Source organism: Equus caballus, chromosome 1, assembly GCF_041296265.1.
Source record: "Equus caballus isolate H_3958 breed thoroughbred chromosome 1, TB-T2T, whole genome shotgun sequence".
Taxonomy (NCBI): Eukaryota; Metazoa; Chordata; class Mammalia; order Perissodactyla; family Equidae; genus Equus; species Equus caballus.
Window position 1 is genome coordinate 182,171,593 of NC_091684.1, and position 22,121 is coordinate 182,193,713.

The 22,121-nt window shown below is 41.7% G+C and overlaps 1 protein-coding gene across 4 annotated transcripts in view; it reads left to right on the forward strand.

Annotated features, from left to right (window-relative positions):
* AP4S1 (adaptor related protein complex 4 subunit sigma 1) overlaps positions 1-22,121 on the forward strand; it is a 47,327-nt gene that overhangs the window by 13,265 nt on the left and 11,941 nt on the right. For all 4 annotated transcript variants that reach the window (XM_070241616.1, XM_005603417.4, XM_070241619.1 and 1 more), the window contains exons 2-4: positions 15,626-15,836; positions 19,094-19,180; positions 19,887-19,955. In XM_070241616.1, coding sequence (XP_070097717.1) covers positions 15,626-15,836; positions 19,094-19,180; positions 19,887-19,955 — 367 coding nt within the window. The remainder of the gene's footprint in view (positions 1-15,625; positions 15,837-19,093; positions 19,181-19,886; positions 19,956-22,121) is intronic.

Sequence of the window (22,121 nt, forward strand, 5' to 3'; positions counted from 1 at the left end):
CCTTCCTCGCCCCCCCCCCCCCGTGTTCCCGAGTGACCTTTGGCAAGTGACTAAGTTTCACATCTGTAAAGTGGCAATAAAAACAGTCTCTAAGAGAGCTATGGTGATGATTAAATGAAGGTAGGTGCAGTGTTCAGAACAGCAGCTGGATGTGCAGTAAGCGCTGTGTAAGTGTTTTCTGTTGTAATTGTCTCTCCTCGGGAGTTGGTTTGTTGGGTCTTGTTAGCACACCATGTTTCAAAGAGTGAATGATGCCGTTCGGGTTATAGCAGTGGAAGTCTTTCATGACCACCATCAAACATCAGGAGCATTAATTACTCATTTGAATTAGAGTTAATCGTGACCATGTCGCTAACAAAAAAGATAGACCCTGTTGGGTAAGCAAACTGATCCCCAAATTGAAGTTTAATACAGTAAATTTTTGTGTTTTATTGCTTCTTTTAGAGCAAAGATCTGCAAAAAGAATTTGTTATTGGAACCGTAATTTTCTAAGTTATACTCTCAAGCCCCCAAAATATTAATGTAGCTTTTTATATTGCTTGATTTTAACCCAAGACACATTTTATTTAATTAAGAAGATCTTAAGTAATAATTTTAATACATAGCTGTAGTTTCATAGCATTAATTTCTTGTATACTTTTAGGGAAAAAACTCACATGGTAACTAATTTTTCCCCCAGGTAATATGAACATTAGAGTAAAGGACTTTATAATGTTATTTTTGAGGGTTTTTTTTTTTAAGATTTTATTTTTTTCCTTTTTCTCCCCAAAGCCCCCCGGTACATGGTTGTATATTCTTTGTTGTGGGTCCTTCTAGTTGTGGCATGCGGGACGCTGCCTCAGACTGGTTTGATGAGCAGTGCCATGTCTGCGCCCAGGATTCAAACCAACGAAACACTGGGCCGCCTGCAGCGGAGCGCGCGAGCTTAGCCATGGGGCCAGCCCCTGTTTTTTGTTTTTTGTTTTTTTCTCTGAGGAAGATTAGCCCTGAGCTAACATCTGCTGCCATTCCTCCTCTTTCTGCTGAGGAAGACTGGCCCTGAGCTAACATCCGTGCCCATCTTCCTCTACTTTATATGTGGGACGCCTGCCACAGCATGGCTTGCCAGGCAGTGCCATGTCCACACCCAGGATCCAAACCAGCAAACCCCGGGCTGCCGAAGCGGAACCTGTGCACTTAACTGCTGTGCCACTGGCCGGCCCCAGACTTTATAATGTTGAAACAAACTAACTGCAGATAAATTATGGTGTGATGGTTTTATAGAAACACTTTCCATAATTCCAGTACTGCACTGACATGAATTTACAGTCAACTTTTAGAGATATATTTCATGTAAAGTGAGATTCCTCTGCATCCCAGTGAGGTTTTGTTTATTGGTCTGTTTCTTCTTTGTTTGACACAAAACTGTAGGAGCCATCAGCAAATCAAATCTTAATTCTCAATTCCTTTAGTTCGATGTGAATGTAAACTCTGTAACACCACACCTTGGTCTGTAAGAGCACTTAGAGGCCTGTCATTTGACTCCTAATGCAGTGCTGCTAGGAGATCACTACTCTTCAGAAGAAGGAAAAATGTATAAGAAAAATCTAGGGCAGGCCCCCTGGCTGAGTGGTTAAGTTCTCGCGCTCCACTTCGGTGGCCTGAGCTTTCACGGGTTCGGATCCTGGGCGTGGACATGGCACCGCTCGTCAGGCCATGCTGAGGTGATATCCCACATGCCACAACTAGAAGGACCCACAACTGCGGCCGGCCAATGGCACAGCGGTTAAGTGCGCTCATATCTGCTTTGGTGGCCTGGGGTTCGCCGGTTGGGATCCCGGGTGCGGACATGGCACCGCTTGGCAAGCCATGCTGTGGTAGGCGTCCCACATAGAAAGCAGAGGAAGATGGGCACGGATGTTAGCTCAGGGCCAGTCTTCCTCAGCAAAAAGAGGAAGATTGGCAGTAGTTAGCTCAGGGCTAATCTTCCTCAAAAAACCAAAACCTCCCACCACCTGGTCTGATAGTCAGCACCTCTCTGGCAAATGACTGATGGGCAGTCTCTGCTCAACCCTCTATCCCCCACTCCTCACACACACAGATGACTAACGAATAAAAATAAAACAAGTGCTTTCTAACAAACAATGTAATGGTCTATTTATAGTATATAAATTCCCCATCTTCAATTTTTGCAATATGACTTTTCTCCCCTGCCTGAATCATATTGCTGTAAAGACCTTAAAAATTCTTCAGTTCACCCCCCCCAATTTAGTATAGAAAGTCTGATACTTGAACATCTCTAAAAATACAACATCTACCCTTCTCAGTAAAACTTCCAGCTTGTCTCTGCTGTATTTAAGTGTGTTTTGGGGCCGGCCCCATGGCCGAGTGGTTAAGTTCTCGCTCTCTGCTTTGGTGGCCCGGGGTTCCTGGGTGTGGACATGGCACCACTCATCAGGCCATGCTCATCATCAGGCGGCGTCCCACATGCCACAACTAGAGGGACTCACGACTAAAATATACAACTATGTACTGGGGGGTATTTGGGGAGAAAAAGCAGAGGGAAAAATAAAACCACATTTACTGTTTAAGTATGTTTTAAAGTTACAAATAGCCACACTAATTTGGATTTATATTGTATCTTGGACCAGAATATAATGAAACTTTTTTATCAGTTTGCTAAAATGGCTTTAGATCAAGATCTAAGAGTCACATGAAACTTTAGAAATTTTTCAGATATACTGCTAGAAAAATGGTAGACAGACTACATAAGATTTATTCTGAAAGTATGTTCATAATGTTTCCGCAGAACTGGTATCTTCAAGATTTCCACAAATCGTGAATTTGATTGGATTTTAACATTTTAAACTGTTTTAACTATTTAAGTAAAAAAAGCGTCACACATACAAATGTGTTTAATGCCAAATTAATCAAATGTGGTTAGGGACCGGCCCAGTGGCGCAGCGGTTGTGTGTGCACGGTCGGCTTCTCGGCGGCCCAGGGTTCACCAGTTCTCATCCTGGGTTCTGACATGGCACCGCTTGGCAAGCCATGCTGTGATAGGTGTCCCATCTATAAATTAGAGGAAGATGGGCACGGACGTTAACTCAGAGCCAGTCTTCCTCAGCAAAAAGAGGAGGATTGGCAGCAGTTAGCTCAGGGCTAATCTTCCTCAAAAAGAAAAAAAAAAATGTGGTTAAAATATTTCTTGAGTGACCTGGGGGTTTAACAGAAAGTAAAAGTTCCAGCTGAAGCTACTGAACATGTTTTCTGAACAAGAAAGGGAAGGTTTAGAGAGAGAGAGAAGGGAGGTGGGGAATGGATGAAAGGGAAGAAGAATGGTGACAAATTTCAGTAGACTTAGAAGGGCAGTAGGAAGACTCTGGGGAGGAGTGTCTAACCTACACCGGGGAGGAGGAGGAGGCGGGAAAAGGGGGACCCTGTTGACAGCTTTACGTGTCCTTCATCTCATTGAGTCCTCACAGTAAGTCTGTGAGGCCGTGTCGTTATTCCCAGTTGACAGTTGAGAAAACTGAATCATTGTAGAGTTCCAGTAATTCCAAGCAAAGAAATGGTTTTAGCATATAAGAAAAGAATATATAACATATCACAAACTCTGAGGGAGGTGCTCCAAATTAGGTGAAAATCCACTACTGACCAGTATTTTGTTTCCGTTCATTTAAGGGTGGAGAAATTCAGAAACAGCTAAACAACTTTGAGGCCCGTGAAAGGAATCCATGTAGTGTGGCGAATGGCATCTTGCTGTTGCTATTTCCATGTCGCCTGTGTTTAGGCCATCCTGATTAGATGCTCGCGGCATATCCATCTTGAAAACAGTACATTTTTAAAAGAAATATGGCATTTAGAAATGCCACAGTAAATGAAAAAATAGCTTGATTATTCAGAGTAAGCCTTTATTTTTCAGCTGAATAATTTTTAAAATTGTAGAACGACGCTCAGCATTTTTTAAAGTTTTTGTGTGTGTGACACAAAAAGTAGTATATCTTTTAAAACTTGGGGAATAAGGCAAAGTGAGGATAGAGAATAAAAATTGCCCCGAATCCTACCATCCGGATTTAAGCAAAATGCATTTGGTATAATTCCTTCCTTTTCTGCTTATTATTTCATAGTAGCTCTAAACTTTGTATAATGTGCATAACAATGATTTTTAGTAAATTTACAAAGTTGTGCAAATATTATCATGCAAATAAATCCAGTTTTAGAAGATTTTTATCACCCCAAAAAGAAACCCGATTCCCATTTTCCCCTAAACCTCTCTCTTCTGGCCCCAGGTAACCACTAATATACTTTCTATCTCTATAGATTTTGCCTTTTCTGGACATTTCACATTTATAGAATCACACAATAGGTAGTATTTGCGTCTGGCTTCTTTCATTTCACAAGTTTTTAAGGGTCATCTATTTTGTAGCATGTAGCAATATTTTATTCCCTTTTATTGCTGAATAGTTTTCCATTGTATAAAGATATACTACATTTTGTTTATCTGTTCATTAACTGGTGAACATTTGAATTGTTTCCACCTTCGGTTTATTATGAATAATGCCTCTGTGAACATTTATTGCAAGTCCTTTGTGTGGACGTATGTTTTCATTTCTCTTGGATATATATACTTAGAAGTAGAATTGCTGGATAATATGGTAAATTTGTGTGTAACTTTTTAAGAAGCTGCCAAGCTGTTTTCCAAAGTGGCTGTAACATTCACATTCCCACCAGCACTGTTTAAGGGTTCTGGGGGGCCAGCCCTGTGGTGTAGTAGTTAAGTTTGGCATGCTCTGCTTCAGTGGCTGGGGTTCATAGGTTCAGATCCCAAGCGTGGACCTCCACTACTCGTCAGCCATGCTGTGGCAGCAACCCACATATAAAGTGGAGGAAGATTGCCTCAGATGTTAGCTCAGGGTTAATCTAACTCAAACAAAAAAGGAAGATTGGCAACATATGTTAGTTCAGGGCAAATCTTCCTCGGGGAAAAAAAAAAGTGTTCTGGTGTCTCCAGATCCTGGGCAGCACTTATTATTTCTGCCCTTTTGGTTATAGCCATTCAAGTGAGTGTGAAGTGGTATCTTATGGTTTTAATTTGCATTTTCCTAAGATTAATGATGTCAAACATCTTTTCATATTCTTATTAGCCATTCATATGTTCTCTGTTCAAATATATTTTCAAATCCATGGTTCATTTTTTAATTGTGTTGCTTATCTTCCTATTAAGAGCTTTATATATTATAAAGGGCCAGCCTTGTGGCCAAGTGGTTAAGTCTGCACGCTCTGCTTCGGGAGCCCAGGGTTTCGCTGGTTCAGATCCTGGGTGCAGACATGGCACCATTCATCAGGCCACACGGAGGCGGTGTCCCACATGCCACAACTAGAAGGACCCACAACTAAAAATATACAACTATGTACTGGGGGACTTTGGGGAGAAAAAGGAAAAATAAAATCTTTAAAAAGAAAAAAAGAGTTTTATGTATTATAGGTACAAGTCCTTTATCTGATATATGATTTGCAAATAATTTCTCCCACTCTGTGACTTTTTATTGTCTTATTGGTGTCTTTTCAAGTTTAAGTTTTTCAGTCTGATAAAATTCAGTTTATCAGTTTTTTTTCTGTTATGGACTGTGCCGTTGGTCTTAAACCTGTCTTCTCTAAAAGTTTTCTAGGTTTACCTCTTACATTTAGGTCTATGATCTATTTTGAGTTAATTTTTGTGTATGGTGTGACATAAAAGTCTAAATACATTGTTGTAATTTCTTGAGGTGAAGTGAAATATTCTAGTCAGTGGTATTGTGGTAAGTCCTTCACAAAGTACTGGTTCTCTGTCTCCTGGGAGCGTCTTTGTATTTCAATATCTGTAAAACCTGGAGAGAGACCGCCTGGGCCCATGAGCAGTCGGGCTGCCACCCAGCCAGCCAGATCAGCTGAATGAATCTGAGAATCTGTGGGGTGACATGTCAAGCCAGATTGTCCTCTCATCCAGCATTCTGTGGATTGAGATCCGTGACCAAATGAAAGAAATTATCGACAAAACCTGTGTTTCTGTTTACTCTGTTCCCTGGCTGTCTTGTGGCTGATAAGCACTCAATTGATGTCATTTGATTTGATCTGATGTGCAGAAGGGTGAACTTCATGATCTTGTAGGTGTGTACTTTGAGGACCCCTCTGACACTTCACTTCTCTGAGTATGGTCCCTGCCCCAGACCTACTGAACAGATTCTGTATTTTAACAAGCTCCCCAAAGGATTTGCGTGCTCACTGAATTTGATAAGCACTGGTCCAGAGTGGAGCAAACTGCAGCCTGCCTACCACCTCCAGTTGCCGACTGTCTTTGTCAATAAAGTTTTGTTGGAACACAGCTGCACCCATTTCTGTACATATTATTTATATCTTATGTGGCTGCTTCCATCCTCTAGTGGCAGAGTGGTTGAGTAGTTGAGAAAGAGACCATAGCCCCTCAAAGCCTAAAATGTTACCTAGCCCTTTAGAGAAAATGTTTGCCAACCCCTGGACTAGGGAAAAAGACAGAAAGTTCCCAAATGGTGATATGTGGTGGAAAGATGACTGGGAGTTCAAGGTGTTGTCTGGGTCAGAACCGAGCCTGGCAAAGGGACAGACTAAGCCATTTATAGAACTTATACATTTACACACACCTCATCTGTTAAAATTAGCCAGCCTCTTAGCTAAAGGAAAATAGGAAAGACTGGAGTATAGTCAATGAGAACATTAATAAAAATGAACATCATGGGCCAGCCTGGTGGTGCAGTGGTTAAGTTTGCGCTCCCCACTTCGCCAGTTTGGATCCTGGGCATCGACCTAGCACCACTTATTAAGCCATGCCTGTGGCAGGGGTCCCACGTATAAAGTAGAGGAAGATGGGCACGGATGTTAGCTCAGGGCCAGTCTTCCTCAGCAAAAAGAGGAGGATTGGCAGTAGTTGTTAGCTCAGGGCTAATCTTCCTCAGAAAAAAAAAAATATGGGGCCGCCCGGTGGCCAAGTGGTTAAGTTCGTGTGCTTCGCTTCAGTGGCCCAGGATTTTGCCGGTTCAGATCCTGGGCACTGACCTAGCACTGTTCATCAAGCCATGCTGAGGCAGTGTCCCATGTGCCACAACTAGGACCCACAACTAAAATATACAACTGCGTACTGGGGGGTTTTGGGGAGAAGAAAAAATAAAAAATAAATAAAATCTTTAAAAAAAATTAAAATTTGGGGCCTGACTGTGGCGGAGTGGTTAAGTTCACGTGCTCTGCTTCAGCGGCCCAGGCTTTCGCCATTTCGAATCCTGGGCGGGGACATGGCACCGCTTGTCAAGCCATGCTGAAGTGGCATCCCACATGCCACAACTAGAAGGACCCACAACTAAAAATACGCAACTGTGTACCCTGGGGACTTTGGGAGAAAAAGGAAAAATAAAATCTTTAAAAAATAAAAAACTAAATTAATTTAAATTAAAAAAATAAAAATGAACCTCATACCTAAACATCTGTATTATACTGATAAAAATTTAGATATTTAGGGGCTGGCCCCATCGCCAAGTGGTTAAGTCTGCGCGCTCCGCTTTGGCGGCCGAGAGTTTCACCAGTTTGAATCCTGAGCACAGACATGGCACCGCTCATCAGGCCATGCTGAGGCGGCATCCCACATGCCACAACTAGAAGGATCCACAACTAAAAATACACAACTATGTACCAGGGGGCTTTGGGGAGAAAAAGGAAAAGTAAAATCTTTTAAAAAAAATTTAGATATTTAAGCAATATAACCAAATATAACTGAATAACCAATATGACATAGACTTGTACAGTCAGACAGACACACCAACAAACAAACCCTCTTCACTTTTACACAAATACTTTTATCTCCTTTTTTAAAAAATAAACTTTTTATTTGGAATAATTTTAGATTTATAAGAGTTGCAAAGATAGCACAGAGAATTTCTGTGTATGGCTTTTTTTTTTTTTTTTTAAGATTTTATTTTTCCCTTTTTCTCCCCAAAGCCCCCCGGTACATAGTTGTGTATTCTTCGTTGTGGGTCCTTCTAGTTGTGGCATGTGGGACGCTGCCTCAGCGTGGTCTGATGAGCAGTGCCATGTCCGCGCCCAGGATTCGAACTAACGAAACACTGGGCCGCCTGCAGCGGAGCGCGTGAACTTAACCACTCGGCCACGGGGCCAGCCCCTCTGTGTATGGCTTTTTAATTATACCTTAGGATAGATTCCCGAGACTGAAAGGCTTGAGTTAAAAAGTAGAATCGTTTTCTTGATTTTTTTGTTGCATTCAACCGGGTAACACTGTAGAAAATTTGCAACAGTTTAAGGGACCATTAACAACGTATACATATACATATCTATCTCCTTATAGCCTTATCAGCGTTTTTTCTACTTTAATCCACATAAAGGGAGGAAATGAAAGAAGTCATTGTGCTAAATGTGTTACAACAACCATGCCATTTACCTCATCTAATCTTTGCCACCACTCTCTAAGGTAGATTTACTCCCTGTTGACAGTGCAAGGGCTGGGTGCCAGAGGCCCCCGGGGTTACAGCCAGAGGGCAAATACCAGAGGTCAGGTCCTGGAAGATTGCAGAAATCCAAAGCAGGTCATTAAGAACTGAGGCCAGAGGAGTAGGAGCCAAGGCACTGGATCAAGGGCACGAAGACCCAGGAGCGCTGAGCTGGGCTTGTTCAGCAGAGGTCCTTCTGATGAATTCCAGAACATCTCTTCAGTGCCCCCTTATAGGACCCAGCCAGGGCTTTGTGAGTGGACCAGGTTCATTTAAAGGTACCGGAAGAGAATAGACCCTAGGCTAGCCTCTTGACATTTTAGAGTTCATCAATCACATTTATGTTTAAAAAATAAAGTTGCTACACATGCATGCATATTTCATGTAAATGTATAGAAAAAGTCTAGAAGGATATATGCTAAACTTAAAAACATTGGTTATATGTTTGGAGAGATGAACAGGATTAGGGGCAGGAGTTGGGGTACCAGGATGCTTTATATGTCTACTTTGTTTGAATACTTGTGATTTTTTTTTTTTAAAGATTGGCACCTGAGCTAACATCTGTTGCCAATCTTCTTCTTCTTTTTTTTTTTCTTCTTCTTCTCCCCAAAGCCCCCCGTACATAGTTGTCTATTCTAGTTGTAGGTCCTTCTGCTTCTGCTATGTGGGACGCTGCCTCAGCATGGCCTGATGAGCGGTGCCATGTCCGTGCCCAGGATCCAAACTTGTGAAACCCCAGGGCCATCAAAATGGAGCACGTGGACTTAACCACTTGGCCACAGGGCCGGCCCCCTTATGTGATTTTTTAAAGGAAAAATTATCACTAGAAAAAAAGCTTTCATTCATTATTTCATTCATTCAACAAGCATTTACTTATTGGATGCTCACTATATACTAGGCACTGTGCAAAGATCTAAAGTAAGATACAGACCCTACCCACAAGTTCATGTTCTAGCATAGCATTTTTCAAACTTTGGGTCATAGTCCTTTAGTGGGTTCTGAAGTTAAAAATCAGTGGGTCGTATTGGATTATAACCCAAAGTATAGAATAAAATATCTATGAGTCCATACTGATACAAATAAATAGATAGATAGATAGATAGATAGATAGATAGATAGACAGATAGATAATGGGGTAGAATAGACAAATCTCCTGTGCAGCAGAATTCCAAGTAATTTCTGTAAATACTCCTCCCTCAGGGAGATGGAATATGACTCCCCATCCCTTACATGTGGGCTGCACATGATGACTTTCTTCCAAAGAGTTTATTTTGGAAAGTAGGGGGATAACTTTACATTAGAGAAACCTGACAAAAACTACCTCAGCCAGGTGACCAAGGTCAGTACCCACAGTGATAGGTCATGCCAATAGTAGGTGCCCCTATATGATGTGATGAAAATGGCACTTCACTTCTGTGGTCTTCCTCCAAAAATCCATAACCCCGGTCTAATCATGAGAAAAGCATCAGACAAATCCCAATAAAGATACATTTTATAAAGTACCTGACAAGCACTCTTCAAAACTGTCAAGGTCATCAAAAACAAGGAAAGCATGAGGAACTGTCACAGCTGGCAGAGTTCTAAGGAGATAGAAAGATTAAATATAACGTGGTATCCTAGGGGCAATCCAGGGACAGAAAAAGGACGTTAAGTAAAAGGTAAGGAAATCTGAATAAAGTATAGACTTCAGTTAGTAATGGCATATCAGTATTGGTTCATTAATTGCAACAAATTTACAATACTAAGATGTTAATAATAGGGGAAAGTGGGTGTAGAGTATATGAGAACTCTCTGTGTTGTCTTTGCCATTTTTTCTGTAAATCTAAAACTCTTCTAATAAATAAAATCTATGAATTTAAAAATATCAGTGGGCCACAACCAGCATTTTTCCTCAACATTTTATTATGATGATTTTCAAATATACCTTAAACTTGAAAGAATTTCACAATGATTCCCGTATGCTCACCACCTAGATGCTACCATTAATATTTTGCTATACTTACTTTATCATATCTCTAACCATCTATCGGTCTGTCTATCCATCCATTAATTTATCTTAGCTTTTCAGTGTGTTTCAAAGTAAATTCTAGATATCAGTACACTTCCCCGAAATACTTCAACATGTATATCATTAACTAAACTATTAGTTTCTTTTTAGGTAAAATTTACGTATAATAAATTCATAAGTCGTTAAAGTACATTTGCTGAGTTTTTAAAAAATCCCTACATCTGTGTAACCCAAACCCCTCACAAACTGCATTTTTTACAAAATGAAGTGTCAAAGAAAATACTAGAGTGCAATACACATAGTTTGGGTAGGCATTGTTTTATGAACTTTTGTTTCAGATATATATGTGCTTATTTCCTGGGTCACAGTGTAAAATATCTCTCTTACCATCACAATAAAAAAATAAAATCATTGGTCTTGTAGGGGAGCTCTGCATGTGATCAAATAGTGATTATATAGGGTGACAGATTTTGTAAGGTAAAGTGATGGGTTTAAAGAAAGGATAACCAGCTTTTTGTGGTGAGAATGGGGGCGTTGGGATAGGCAGGAAAGGCTCCGCTGAGGAAAAGGTGACGTATTGTCATGATGACCTTGGGCAACATTTAACAGAGCCCTCACCACGTGCCAACGCCAGGGACGTTCTGAGAATGTTAGACGTGCTCGCTCCTCTGTTCCTCACAACCAGCAGGTAATACTATTATTACTCCCATTCTCCCTCAGACTGAGTGCAGAAAGGTTAAGTAACTTTCCCAGGATCATAAAGTTAGTAAATAGTACAGCCAAACAGTCAAGCTCCGTTCACGCTTTTGACTATTATACTGTATGAGTACTATACGTTTTCTTGGTGGAAATTTGCTTTCTAACTTGGGGAATTTTATTTCAATCACTTTTATGGGGCAAAAATGTTTTTTTCTGATATTACCTTAGAGAGAGTGTGTGTGTGTATTACAATGTTATGATTCTAGGGTACATAGAAAGCATTTAGAGCTAGAAAGGATGTTAGCCATCACTGGCTTTCATTTTTATTTCTGCTTTCAATTCTAGAAACTTCATACTCTACTGTTTCATGCAATGAATTGTTCGGTATTTTCCAAATTAATTGTGCAGCAGCTTTAGAAAAGAGAATATTGACTTGATGATTCCTAAAGCTGCCTAAAGTTGATGCTTCTTAAGCTTAAATGAACGTTTAATGACAATAGCACACTGAGTGAGGCAAAGAGGCAATGTGATAAAAACAGCATTATATTATGAGTCAGGAGACCAGAATTCAGGGCTTCACTCTAGCCCTCAGATTATCAGTCTTCCCATCTGCAAGATGAAGGGAGCGTACATGAGGGATGACAGACGCAAGGTGCATATGTTGCCACACCCTGCTTCCTAACCCATGACTGACTAATTACTAATCAGTCATGGTGTCCTTTTGTTCCAAACCTGAAAACAACTCCAGAATCCTTCCCAACACAGTGCTGAAAGCCACTAGTAAAGTTAGTCACAGTTGACACCCAAGTTGCAATCTATTTGTCATCTTTGGATGTGGCGATCTCTGAAGACTTTTCCTGTTCTCCTAGAAATACGCCATTAGAAATAGGAACACTGTGCCCAATTCAGTACGTATATGCTTCAGTCCTTCCAATCTCTCTTTTCTCTAGGCATTAAGTTCATATCACCTGAGACACTGATCTGTTTGTATTCTGTGAATCTACCAACCTCTCTGGTCTCGACCGTGAGGCATCCTAGCGCTGTGTAATGCTTTCCCCAGTGAAGTTCCCTTTCTTTATTCTCCCTTGACTTTCCACGCACGTTCACACAAGCTCTTGGGTGTGGAATCTCCTTACTTCCTGGCAATCAAAACATTTTCCCTAGCCTTGCATGTTGTTAATGCAAAGAGTTTATAAAGAGGAAGTTCGTACCTGCTCCCTGACCGCTCCCAGTGCTTGTCTAAGCATGTTCCTTCTCACGGCGCTACCTCAGTTTGCTAATTATTGCTCACCCTCCTCCCTGATGATTGGTACCAAGGACAGGTGCTGAGAGCATTCATCTTCATTTCTCAAACACGTGCTTGTCTCTGAGTCTCTGCTTTGTGTATTTTGGCATTGTATATTTTATAATAGAGATAATTTACAGTTTTGCTTGTCCACTTTACTACCACTATGTAATCCTACAGTTATAAATTGTGTGGTTGTTTATGAATGTGCAAAAAAAAGATGATGTATTCAAGTGTTTAGATGCCTTCAGTTGCTATTTTCAAGACTTACGTCCTAAGAGTATCAGTTCAGCACGTCTTTGTCATCCTTGCTCTTGAAGTCAGTGCGAAGGAATGCTGTGCTTCTGAGGTGGGGACCAACTCGATCCTTTGGTGTAACATCTCAGTGGAGTCATTTTACATCTCATTTTACCACTTAAGGCAACCAGGGCATTTAAAGGCAAAGGTTTGGCCGTGGGTACCTTTGAGACAATGCATATGTTTTTTAACCTGGCAGTGGAATTCAGGGTATAGGATTGTAATTTCTAGCTTTCATAAAGATGGTTTTAAAATAACTTTGCTGAAAGGGAATAAAAGAAAGGATGGTAACTTTAATTTACTAGTCACCTGCTGTAATTTACTGGCAGGAATTTCTAAGGAGAATAAAAGCAGCACTTAATACCAAGTCATTAAACAACACACAGTGTGTTGCAATCCCACCTACAGTAGTGAGCCTACCTTCCTGGAAAAGGGAGCGAGTGACCGCAGGCCTCTGCCGTGGCGCAGCTGTCATATCCCGGGCTGAGCTGGTCTAGCTCACATCTTTTTCTGCACACTGAAGGAATGCAGCGGCTCCAGGCCTTGCCAGACTGAGCCTGACTCTTTCCAGTTCTTAATGTTTGAAATTGCTGTGCGATAACCACCTGTCTGATGGAGTTTAGGAAATAAGAGATGAGCCGAGAGGGCAAAAAATATAGTATAGGGGCTGGCCCCATGGCCAAGTGGTTAAGTTCGCGCGCTCTGCTGCAGGTGGCCCGGTGTTTCGTTGGTTCAAATCCTGGGCGCGCACATGGCACTGCTCATCAAGCCATGCTGAGGCAGCGTCCCGCATGCCACAACTAGAAGGACCCACAATGAAGAATATACAACTATGTACTGGGGGGCTTTGGGGAGAAAAAGGAAAAAATAAAATCTTTAAAAAATATATGTATAGTATAAAACTTAGTCCAAGTATTATCCTATAATCTGTTACTATTTTTCTGTAAAATTATTCCAAATTTTAAAAGTTCATTTCAGAACTGTTTTTTTCCTTTTTGTTTTGGTGAGGAAGATTGGCCCTGAGCTAACATCTGTGCCGATCTTCCTCTATTTTGTATGTGGGATGATGCCACTGCATGGCCTGACAAGAGGTATGTAGGTCGGTGCCCAGGATCTGAAACTGTGAACCCCGGGCCACCAAAGCACGCAAACTTAACCACTACGCCACTGGGCCAGGCCCAAGAACAATTGTTAACCTTGGTCTTTTGCACTGATTTTCACAGATATTACAAAATATGAATATGGTATTGTCAGATGAACTAATGAGGCAGCTCTGATACTCGTGATGAAAGGACTAGCCATTGGAATATATTGTGCTGTTTTGCGTTGATTATTTCAAAAATCTATATTAAGTGTAAGAGAAACAAACATGAGATTCAATACAACTGAGTTAGAAATAAAACCAGAATCATGAACCCCTGAATTATGAGGATGAGTCAGGGGATGTCATGGATCCGTGCATGTGCTTGGCCTCTGAGCTGCATTTCACCTCTGACACAAAGTAATCCAAGGACTTTCGATGTCTTAACATCCCTAAGGTTCAACTTGCTTGCCTTAAAATGGGAACAACAGCAGTACCTGCCTCAGAGAATTGAAAGAGTTAAATAGTCTGTGTAAGTTGCTTGGTACAGGACCTTATAGGACTTGTTACAGGGCCTTGTTAGAAGACTTCGACCATGGTTGGTGTTACTACTACTGCTTCCAACACCAAAGAAAGAAACTCTTCACTCTAGATCTTGTCTCCGCTGTCCAGAAAATAAAGTTCATGTTCCTTAGCATGACTTCCAAAGCCAATTTGATCTGATGCGAGCGGCTCCGTTTCCTGCGACCATGCTTCCTGCCCCTTGAACTGCAACGGCAATGAATGAACGTTCAGAGCTTTCCTACCCCTGTTTTCTCCGCCTCAGAGTCCTTCCCTCTGGATCGCTCTTCAAGATCTTGCTTAAGGGGCTGGCCCCGTGGCCGAGTGATTAAGTTCGCGCACTCCGCTGCAAGCGGCCCAGTGTTTCATCAGTTCGAATCCTGGGCGCGGACATGGTACTGCTCATCAAACCACGCTGAGGCGGCGTCCCACATGCCACAACTAGAAGGATCCACAACTAAGAATATAAAACTATGTACTGGGGGGCTTTGGGGAGAAAAAGGAAAAAAATAAAATCTTAAAAAAAAAAAAAAGATCTTGCTTAAGAGCCCCTTCTCCAGGAAGCCGTCCCCCACTCTCCTGCTGTGTTCCTCGTCCCTCCTCCTCTGCATCACAGACATAAACCCGTCCCAGTTATAACTCATCACCGTGTACTACTGTTACTTGCTTACTATCTAGTACCTTTGTCGGGTGTGAAGATCAGAAATCATTACTTCTTCATCTCCATATTTTCCTCCTGGGGCTTGACACATAGTTGGCACCCAACAAGACTGATGACTCAGGGGCTGGCCCGGTGGTGCAGGGGTTAAGTTCATACGTTCCGCTTCGGTGGCCCAGGGTTCGCCGCTTTGGATCCTGGGTGCGGACATGGCACTGCTTGGCAAGGCATGTGGTAGGCATCCCACAGATAAAGTAGAGGAAGATGGGCACGGATGTTAGCTCAGGGCCAGTCTTCCTCAAAAAAAGAAAAAAGATTGATGACTCAATTGAACAAATATGAGTAGAAGTACTGTGGATACTCAAAAATGTTTTGGAAGATAACAAATGAAAATTTATGTTTAGTTATTTATTAGAACCTCATTTAGTTCATAGGAGCGGAGACCAATGTTATCAGAAGATATTTTGTTTATTTCTGGTTTATCTGTAGAACACATTTAATATGACTCTTTGAGAATTTGATTTTGCCTTTTGCTTCCATCCTTCAGGTCCCAGTTGCAGCCATCCCTTGCCATAACTTTTGAACTCTATTTGGAAAAATACTGGCCAGGAAAAAAAAAAATGATAAAATTTTTCCTTATGGTGAATAAGCAAGGGCAGACCCGACTTTCTAAGTACTATGAACATGTGGAGATTAATAAGCGTACGCTTCTGGAAACAGAAGTCATAAAGAGCTGTCTGTCTCGATCCAGTGAACAAGTAAGTTTCCGACTCTCTCTGTTATCTCTGCCTTCAGCTCAGCAGTGGCAGATCTGTTCTTACTGAATCCCTAGGGCCGTCGTTTTCTTTGAACTGCATTCTTTCAACAGCTCTTAGGGAGAAGAACAAATGAAGTGCAATGAAGACTGAAGCACGCTCTTTTTACATCCCCTTAAGGAAAATAAAAACCAGGAGATGTCTTCGGTTCATATTCAGGTCAGCTTATCCGTCTCAATGCACTGTGGAAACGGCAGCTCAAACTTGCTCCTGCTAATAGACATATCTTCTTTTTCCGTTCGTATGAATTCACCCCTTGGAACTCTCAGGAGCGCCTGGAGCAGGTGGCTTTCTTTAAGCCACAAGATGAAGGTCAGATGACCTATATAGAGGTGAACACCCGAGGCCCATTTTGTGCCGGAGGATAATAATATGATTCTCATGTGGAGTGCAGTTTTTTTCTGCTTATCATTTTTGTAAATTTACCACCCATGTAATACTGGAACTAGTGATTTAAAAACAAAACGAACTTGATTTAAACTTGTCTTATTTTATTATGTAGATGGGTGAAATGGAAGTTAAAAATTCCTATGAAGCAACACATCTATCCGTTCTGCCAAAATTGAGGTTAAATTAAATCATTAAAATAAATGGGAATGGGAATTTTTAAAACTGAGTCTATTTTTACGAAGAACTTTAATTAGAGAATTACTTAATCCGGTCTTAAACTTTGAATCCATTGGAAATCACTAAAAAACTGAGGCAAAATCGGGGCCAGTCCGGTGGCACAGCGGTTAAGTGCACATATACCACTTTGGCGGCCCGGGGTTCTCCATTTTGGATCCCAGGTGTGGACATGACACCTCTTGGCAAGCCATGCTGTGGTAGACGTCGCACATATAAAGTAGAGGAAGATGGGCACAGATGTTAGCTCAGGGCCAGTCTTCCTCAGCAAAAAACAAAAGAGGAGGATTGGCAGCAGATGTTAGCTCAGGGCTAATCTTCTTAAAAAACAAAAACTGAAGCAAAATCAGAAAACTTGTTTAAATCACCCATTAATTTTGCCAGTCCTCCATTTCACTGCAGATGTAAAAAGGCTGCCTGTGGGAACCACAGCTAAGTCTTAAAATATTAAGCTATATCAGTGCTCAGAAGTTACACGTTGGAGCTGTGTTTCCCTTGGCGTCTAAATTGATTTTCCAGTCGCAACGTCTCCGAGTCCTCTTTGCATTACCACTTGGGCCTGCCTTGGCACACACTGCTTCATGTAGTTGTCAAAAGGAAACAGAAGCTATTAAGGGGCTGTGTTAATAGCCACGTACTTTAAGTAGGGTAAACAAACTCCAGAAGCGTTCCTGTTTAACCCTTTCTGCCGAAGGCGGGCGCTCCACCATTTCAAGCACTGTTTTCACGGAGGGGGTCACTCTTTGAAATACATGCTGTGGAATGAATATACCGTTAGATATCTTTGAAGCATTCTAAATTAGTTTCGATTTTTAAAGAGAACCCACTGGGCTTTGGGCATAATCAGGCACCAGAGTAGCATGATCTCAGCTGAGTTTTTATTTCATCCACAAAGGGGCTATGATACCTTCCTTTTTTCCTTCATGTCAGAAACTCCTGAGAGGCTTTGAAAAACGTCCCTCAGTTCTTTCAATTAGGTGTGTTTCCTTGAAAGATCTGACTGAGCAGAAATCACACTGGCTCTCCAGTGGGCCAGAAGCTGCAGAATGGGCCTCTCCTTATTACCTTTATCCTAATTTTAAATGAAAGCCCAAATCCCTCCACTTTCTAGAGTGTCAGATGGCTTTCCCATGGAAGAAATCCCATAATCAAAACTTGCAGCTTCGTTCCCGGGTGCATCTGGGCAGCCGAGGGCGACGTGCCCCAGGACGAACAGTTCACGCGCAGTCACGTTTGGTCAAGCACCCCCGAGGTCCGAAGGGAGGCACCGTGCCTTCAGTCCAACTGCTATCCCCCCCAGAGCCTCCCCATTACCCTTGTACAGTGGCTTCAGGAGAGAGATCAACGGGCAGGGAGTTGTTCTGTCCATAGTCAGTGGAAAGCCGGTTATTAATTCATAGGAAGCAATGTTTACAATGGGAGATTTTGTCTAGCATGGGCCACACAAAAGCCATCTTTAAATAATTTATAAAAGAGTCTACATTGATTCTTTTCATGGGTCTAGGAAAAAGAAGTCAAGATTTTTTTGCATGTGTGGATGCTACATGAATTTGGCTCTTCAATGACTTTTTTTTTTTGAGAAAGATTAGCCCTGAGCTAATGTCTGCCACCAATCCTCCTCTTTTTTGCTGAGGAAGACTGGCCCTGAGCTAACATCTGTGCCCATCTTCCTCTACTTTGTATGTGGGACATCTACCACAGCATGCCTTGCCAAGCAGTGCCATGTCCACACCTGGGATCCGAACCGGCGAACTCTGGGCCGCCAAAGCAGAGCATGTGCACTTAACTGCTGTGCCACCAGGCCCGCCCTCTTCAATGAGTTTTAAATAGTACAAAACTGAATCTCTAATTACTTCCAAAAGAGCTTAAGGGAGATGAAAAGAAGAAAATCTTCTTTATCATGTTGGCTTACTTTCATGTTGGAGGCAGGTTAAAATGCTGATTATTGGGGCTGGCCCAGTTGCGCAGTGGTTAAGTTTGCGTGTTCCGCTTTGGCAGCCTGGGGTTTGCCAGCTTGGATCCTGGGTGTGGACATACACACCACTTGTCAAGCCATGCTGTGGTAGGCATCCCACATATAAAGTAGAGGCAGATAGGCACAGATGTGAGCTCAGGCCAGTCTTCTTCAGCAAAAAGAGGAGGATTGGTGGCAGATGTTAGCTCAGGGCCAGTCTTCCTCAGCAAAAAGAGGGGGATTGGTGACAGATGTTAGCTCAGAGCTTATCTTCTTCTTCTTCAAAAAAAAAAGAATCAAAAAAAGTGGTGATTATTCAGCAGCTTTGCCTGCTGAGTTCCACTCAGAGCCAAACAAAGGAAGGGAAGGAGCACAGGTGGGCACCCATGTGAACACTCAGACTTTTGTCCAAGACCGCTCCTCCACGTCCCATTAGAGATGCTGCCAAGCAGTCCCCTGAGTAGTGTGAGGAGAAGGCCCACAAAGGCTGTGTGACATTTTAATGTCGTATATTTCTGGGAATGTATTGACATATTCAAGTCAGAGCCTCAAAACCATGCATGCTGTTTTGAAGAAATCCCTGTCAAGCACAGGAATTAATATCTAACTGTGTTTTGTCTAGTGCTCTTTCATCGAATATAAGGATTTTAAGCTGATATATCGGCAGTATGCGGCTCTCTTCATAGTGGTTGGAGTTAACGACACTGAGGTAAGATCATAGAAGGGCCTGTGGAAAATGCCAGAAAACTAGGAATGACAGTCTGATTTTTATCCCTCCTTACAATGACACTTCCTTCCCTGCCTGCCTCCCTAAGAACTATCTCGACTCTTTTGAAGGATCTTGGTTTCTAACGAGGCTGGGGGAAGCTGTGTGGAGGAGAAATACCTAGGATTTTTCTTGGGTTAGATGAGCAGCTTGTGGGGAAGCGCAAAGCCACAGAATGCCTTCCTCAACTCCAAGCTGTGCCAGCGTCCTGTCCTTGTTGTGTGTGGCACAGTGGGGCGGCTTAGACGAGTCGAGGACAGTCAGTTGGGGCATTAAACGTAGGCTGACGTCTCAGAAGCCAGGTGGAAAAGTGGTGGCATGAGGGACCTGGAAAATGGCTTCAGCCAGTGGATGATGAAGTCAGGGAGTAGAGCTGGACTTAATCTGATTTCAGTCTAGCTAGATTCATCATGGACTTTTAAAAATATCTTAGAGCTTAAGGTTTTCTACATTTCCCCTATTGATAACTTCTTTTAAACAAGTGAGTCATAGAACAATTCTGAATATTTGTCACTGGGAAGCTACTTGGCTCACATTATCTGTTTTCCAAGCCACGTGCTATAAAACCTGGTTGCTGCCTGGGCAGCTGCATGTCTGATTTACACAGGGGCCCTGCGAAAACCAATGGCATCTTCTTTTTTCGTTTCAGAATGAGATGGCAATTTATGAATTCATCCATAACTTTGTGGAAGTTTTAGACGAGTACTTCAGCCGAGTGGTAAGTCTAATGAGTAAAAAATGGTTTTCGACCTCAGCCCAATTACCCAGAAATGGGTCTATATCAAGAACATCTGTTAATATAGAGCTTTAATATGTAAAAGTTAAAATTCAAATGTTGCCAAAGTTTCTTTACCTTTCCTTCTGGCTCATCCAAAGTGTTACAAACCTTTGTGTGCCTTAGATCTTTATAAAGAACCAGTTCTACAAGACTAAGAAACTCTTACGTCTCTCCATTAAAAGATTTTGCTGTCTAACTTGCTCTCTCTTTTCTTCTTTCTGCTGCTTCCCCTCCTAAGATACCAGGACCCTTTTTAGTTTAAGAACCATTTCCCTCCAAACCCTTGCTTTGAGGGTCGGAACCAACTCCCCTAAGAAATACATGAGTTCCTTTCCAACAGTCCTTTTTTTAAAAAAAACAGCTCTATTGAAATATAATTTACATACCATACAATTCACTCATTTAAAGTGTGTGGTTTTTAGTATTTACAATGAGTTATGCAACCATCACCACAATCAGTTTTAGAATATTTCATCACCCTAAAAAGAAACACCGTGCCCATGAGCACTTCCCTCCCAGTTATCCCCCTCAACCTGCTCTGGGCCCTCGGTAACCGCTGATCTACTTTCTGTCTCTGTAAGTTTGCCTGTTCCAGACATTGTATCTAAAGAGAATTATACCATGGTGGTCTTTTCTGACTGGCTCTTTTCACTTAGCATAATGTTTTCAAGATCCATCCATGGTGTAGCATGTGTCAGAACTTCATTCCTTTTTTATAGCCAAATAATATTCTACTTTATGGATGTACCACATTTTGTTTCCATTCATCAGTTGATGGACATTTGGGTCATTTATACTTTTTGGCTATTATGAATAACGCTGCTGTGAACATTCACATACACGTTTTTGTGTGGAATCATGGTTTCGCTTCTCTTGGGTGTCTACCTAGGAGCGAAATTGCTAGGTGATGTGGTAACTCCATGTTTAACATTTGGATGAGCTGCCAAACTCTTTTCCAAAGTGACTGCTTGATTTAAATTCCCATCAGCAGTGTATGAGCCTCCAGTTTCTCCATGTCCTCACCAAAACTCATTATCTACCTTTTGGATTGTAGCCATCCTAGTGGGTATGAAGTGGTATACGGGCCAGTCAATTGTGGGTTTTATTTATGTTTCACTGGTGGATAACAAAGTTGAGCATCTTTTCATGTTTTTGGCCATCTGTATATCTTCTTTGGAGAAATGTCTGTTCAAATCCTTTGACCATTTTTCAGTTGCATTACTTGTCTTTCTATTGTTGAGTTATGAGTTCTTTATATATTCTGAATACAAATCTCTTATTGAATATGATTTGAAAGTATTTTCTCCTATTCAGTCATTTTCTTTGCACTTTCTTGATGATGTGCTTTGGAGCACAATAGTTTTTAATTTTGATGAAGTTCAGTTAATTTGGTTTTTCTTTTGTTCCTTGTGTCCTTGGTGTCATGTCTAAAAAGGCTTTGCCTAACCTATGGTCGTGAAGATTTACTCTTATGTTTTCTTCTTAGAGTTTTATCATTTTAGCTCCTACATTTAGGTCTGTGATCCATTTTGAGTAATTTTAGTACATCATGTGAAGTAGGGGTGTAACTTTTACTATTTTGCACGTGGCTAGCAACTTGTCCCCAAACCATTTGTTGAAAAGACTGTTCTTTCCCCGCATTGAGTTGTCTCGGCACCCCTGTCAAAAATCAATTGACCATAAACGTAAGGGTCTCTGTCTGGACTTTCAGTTCTCTTCTAATGATCTATGTGTTTCTCCTTCTGCCAGTACCACACTGTCTCGATGAGGTTAGCTTTGTAGTTAGTTTGAAATCCAACAGTCTTTTAAGAAAGAATCAGTGAAGATGTTTTCCTTTGCTACCTCAGGCCTTCCAGAGCCTTCTTGAGAAGTAGTAGTGGCACAAGCTGATTTGTCAAAGTTGCTTTGTTTGTTTCATTTTGCTTTTAAATAAAAGGATTAGGAAGGAACTCTTTCCCAGCTGCTTCCTCCTGAGGCAGTGAGTGGCATCTGCTGCCTCTTTAGTAATGTTGAGTGACCTGAAGCCTGCTGAGGGCGAAACTCGTGTCAAGAAGCTCCATCTTCAGCCTAAGTCGTAATGCCAGAAGTCCAGTTTGGCACACTCCT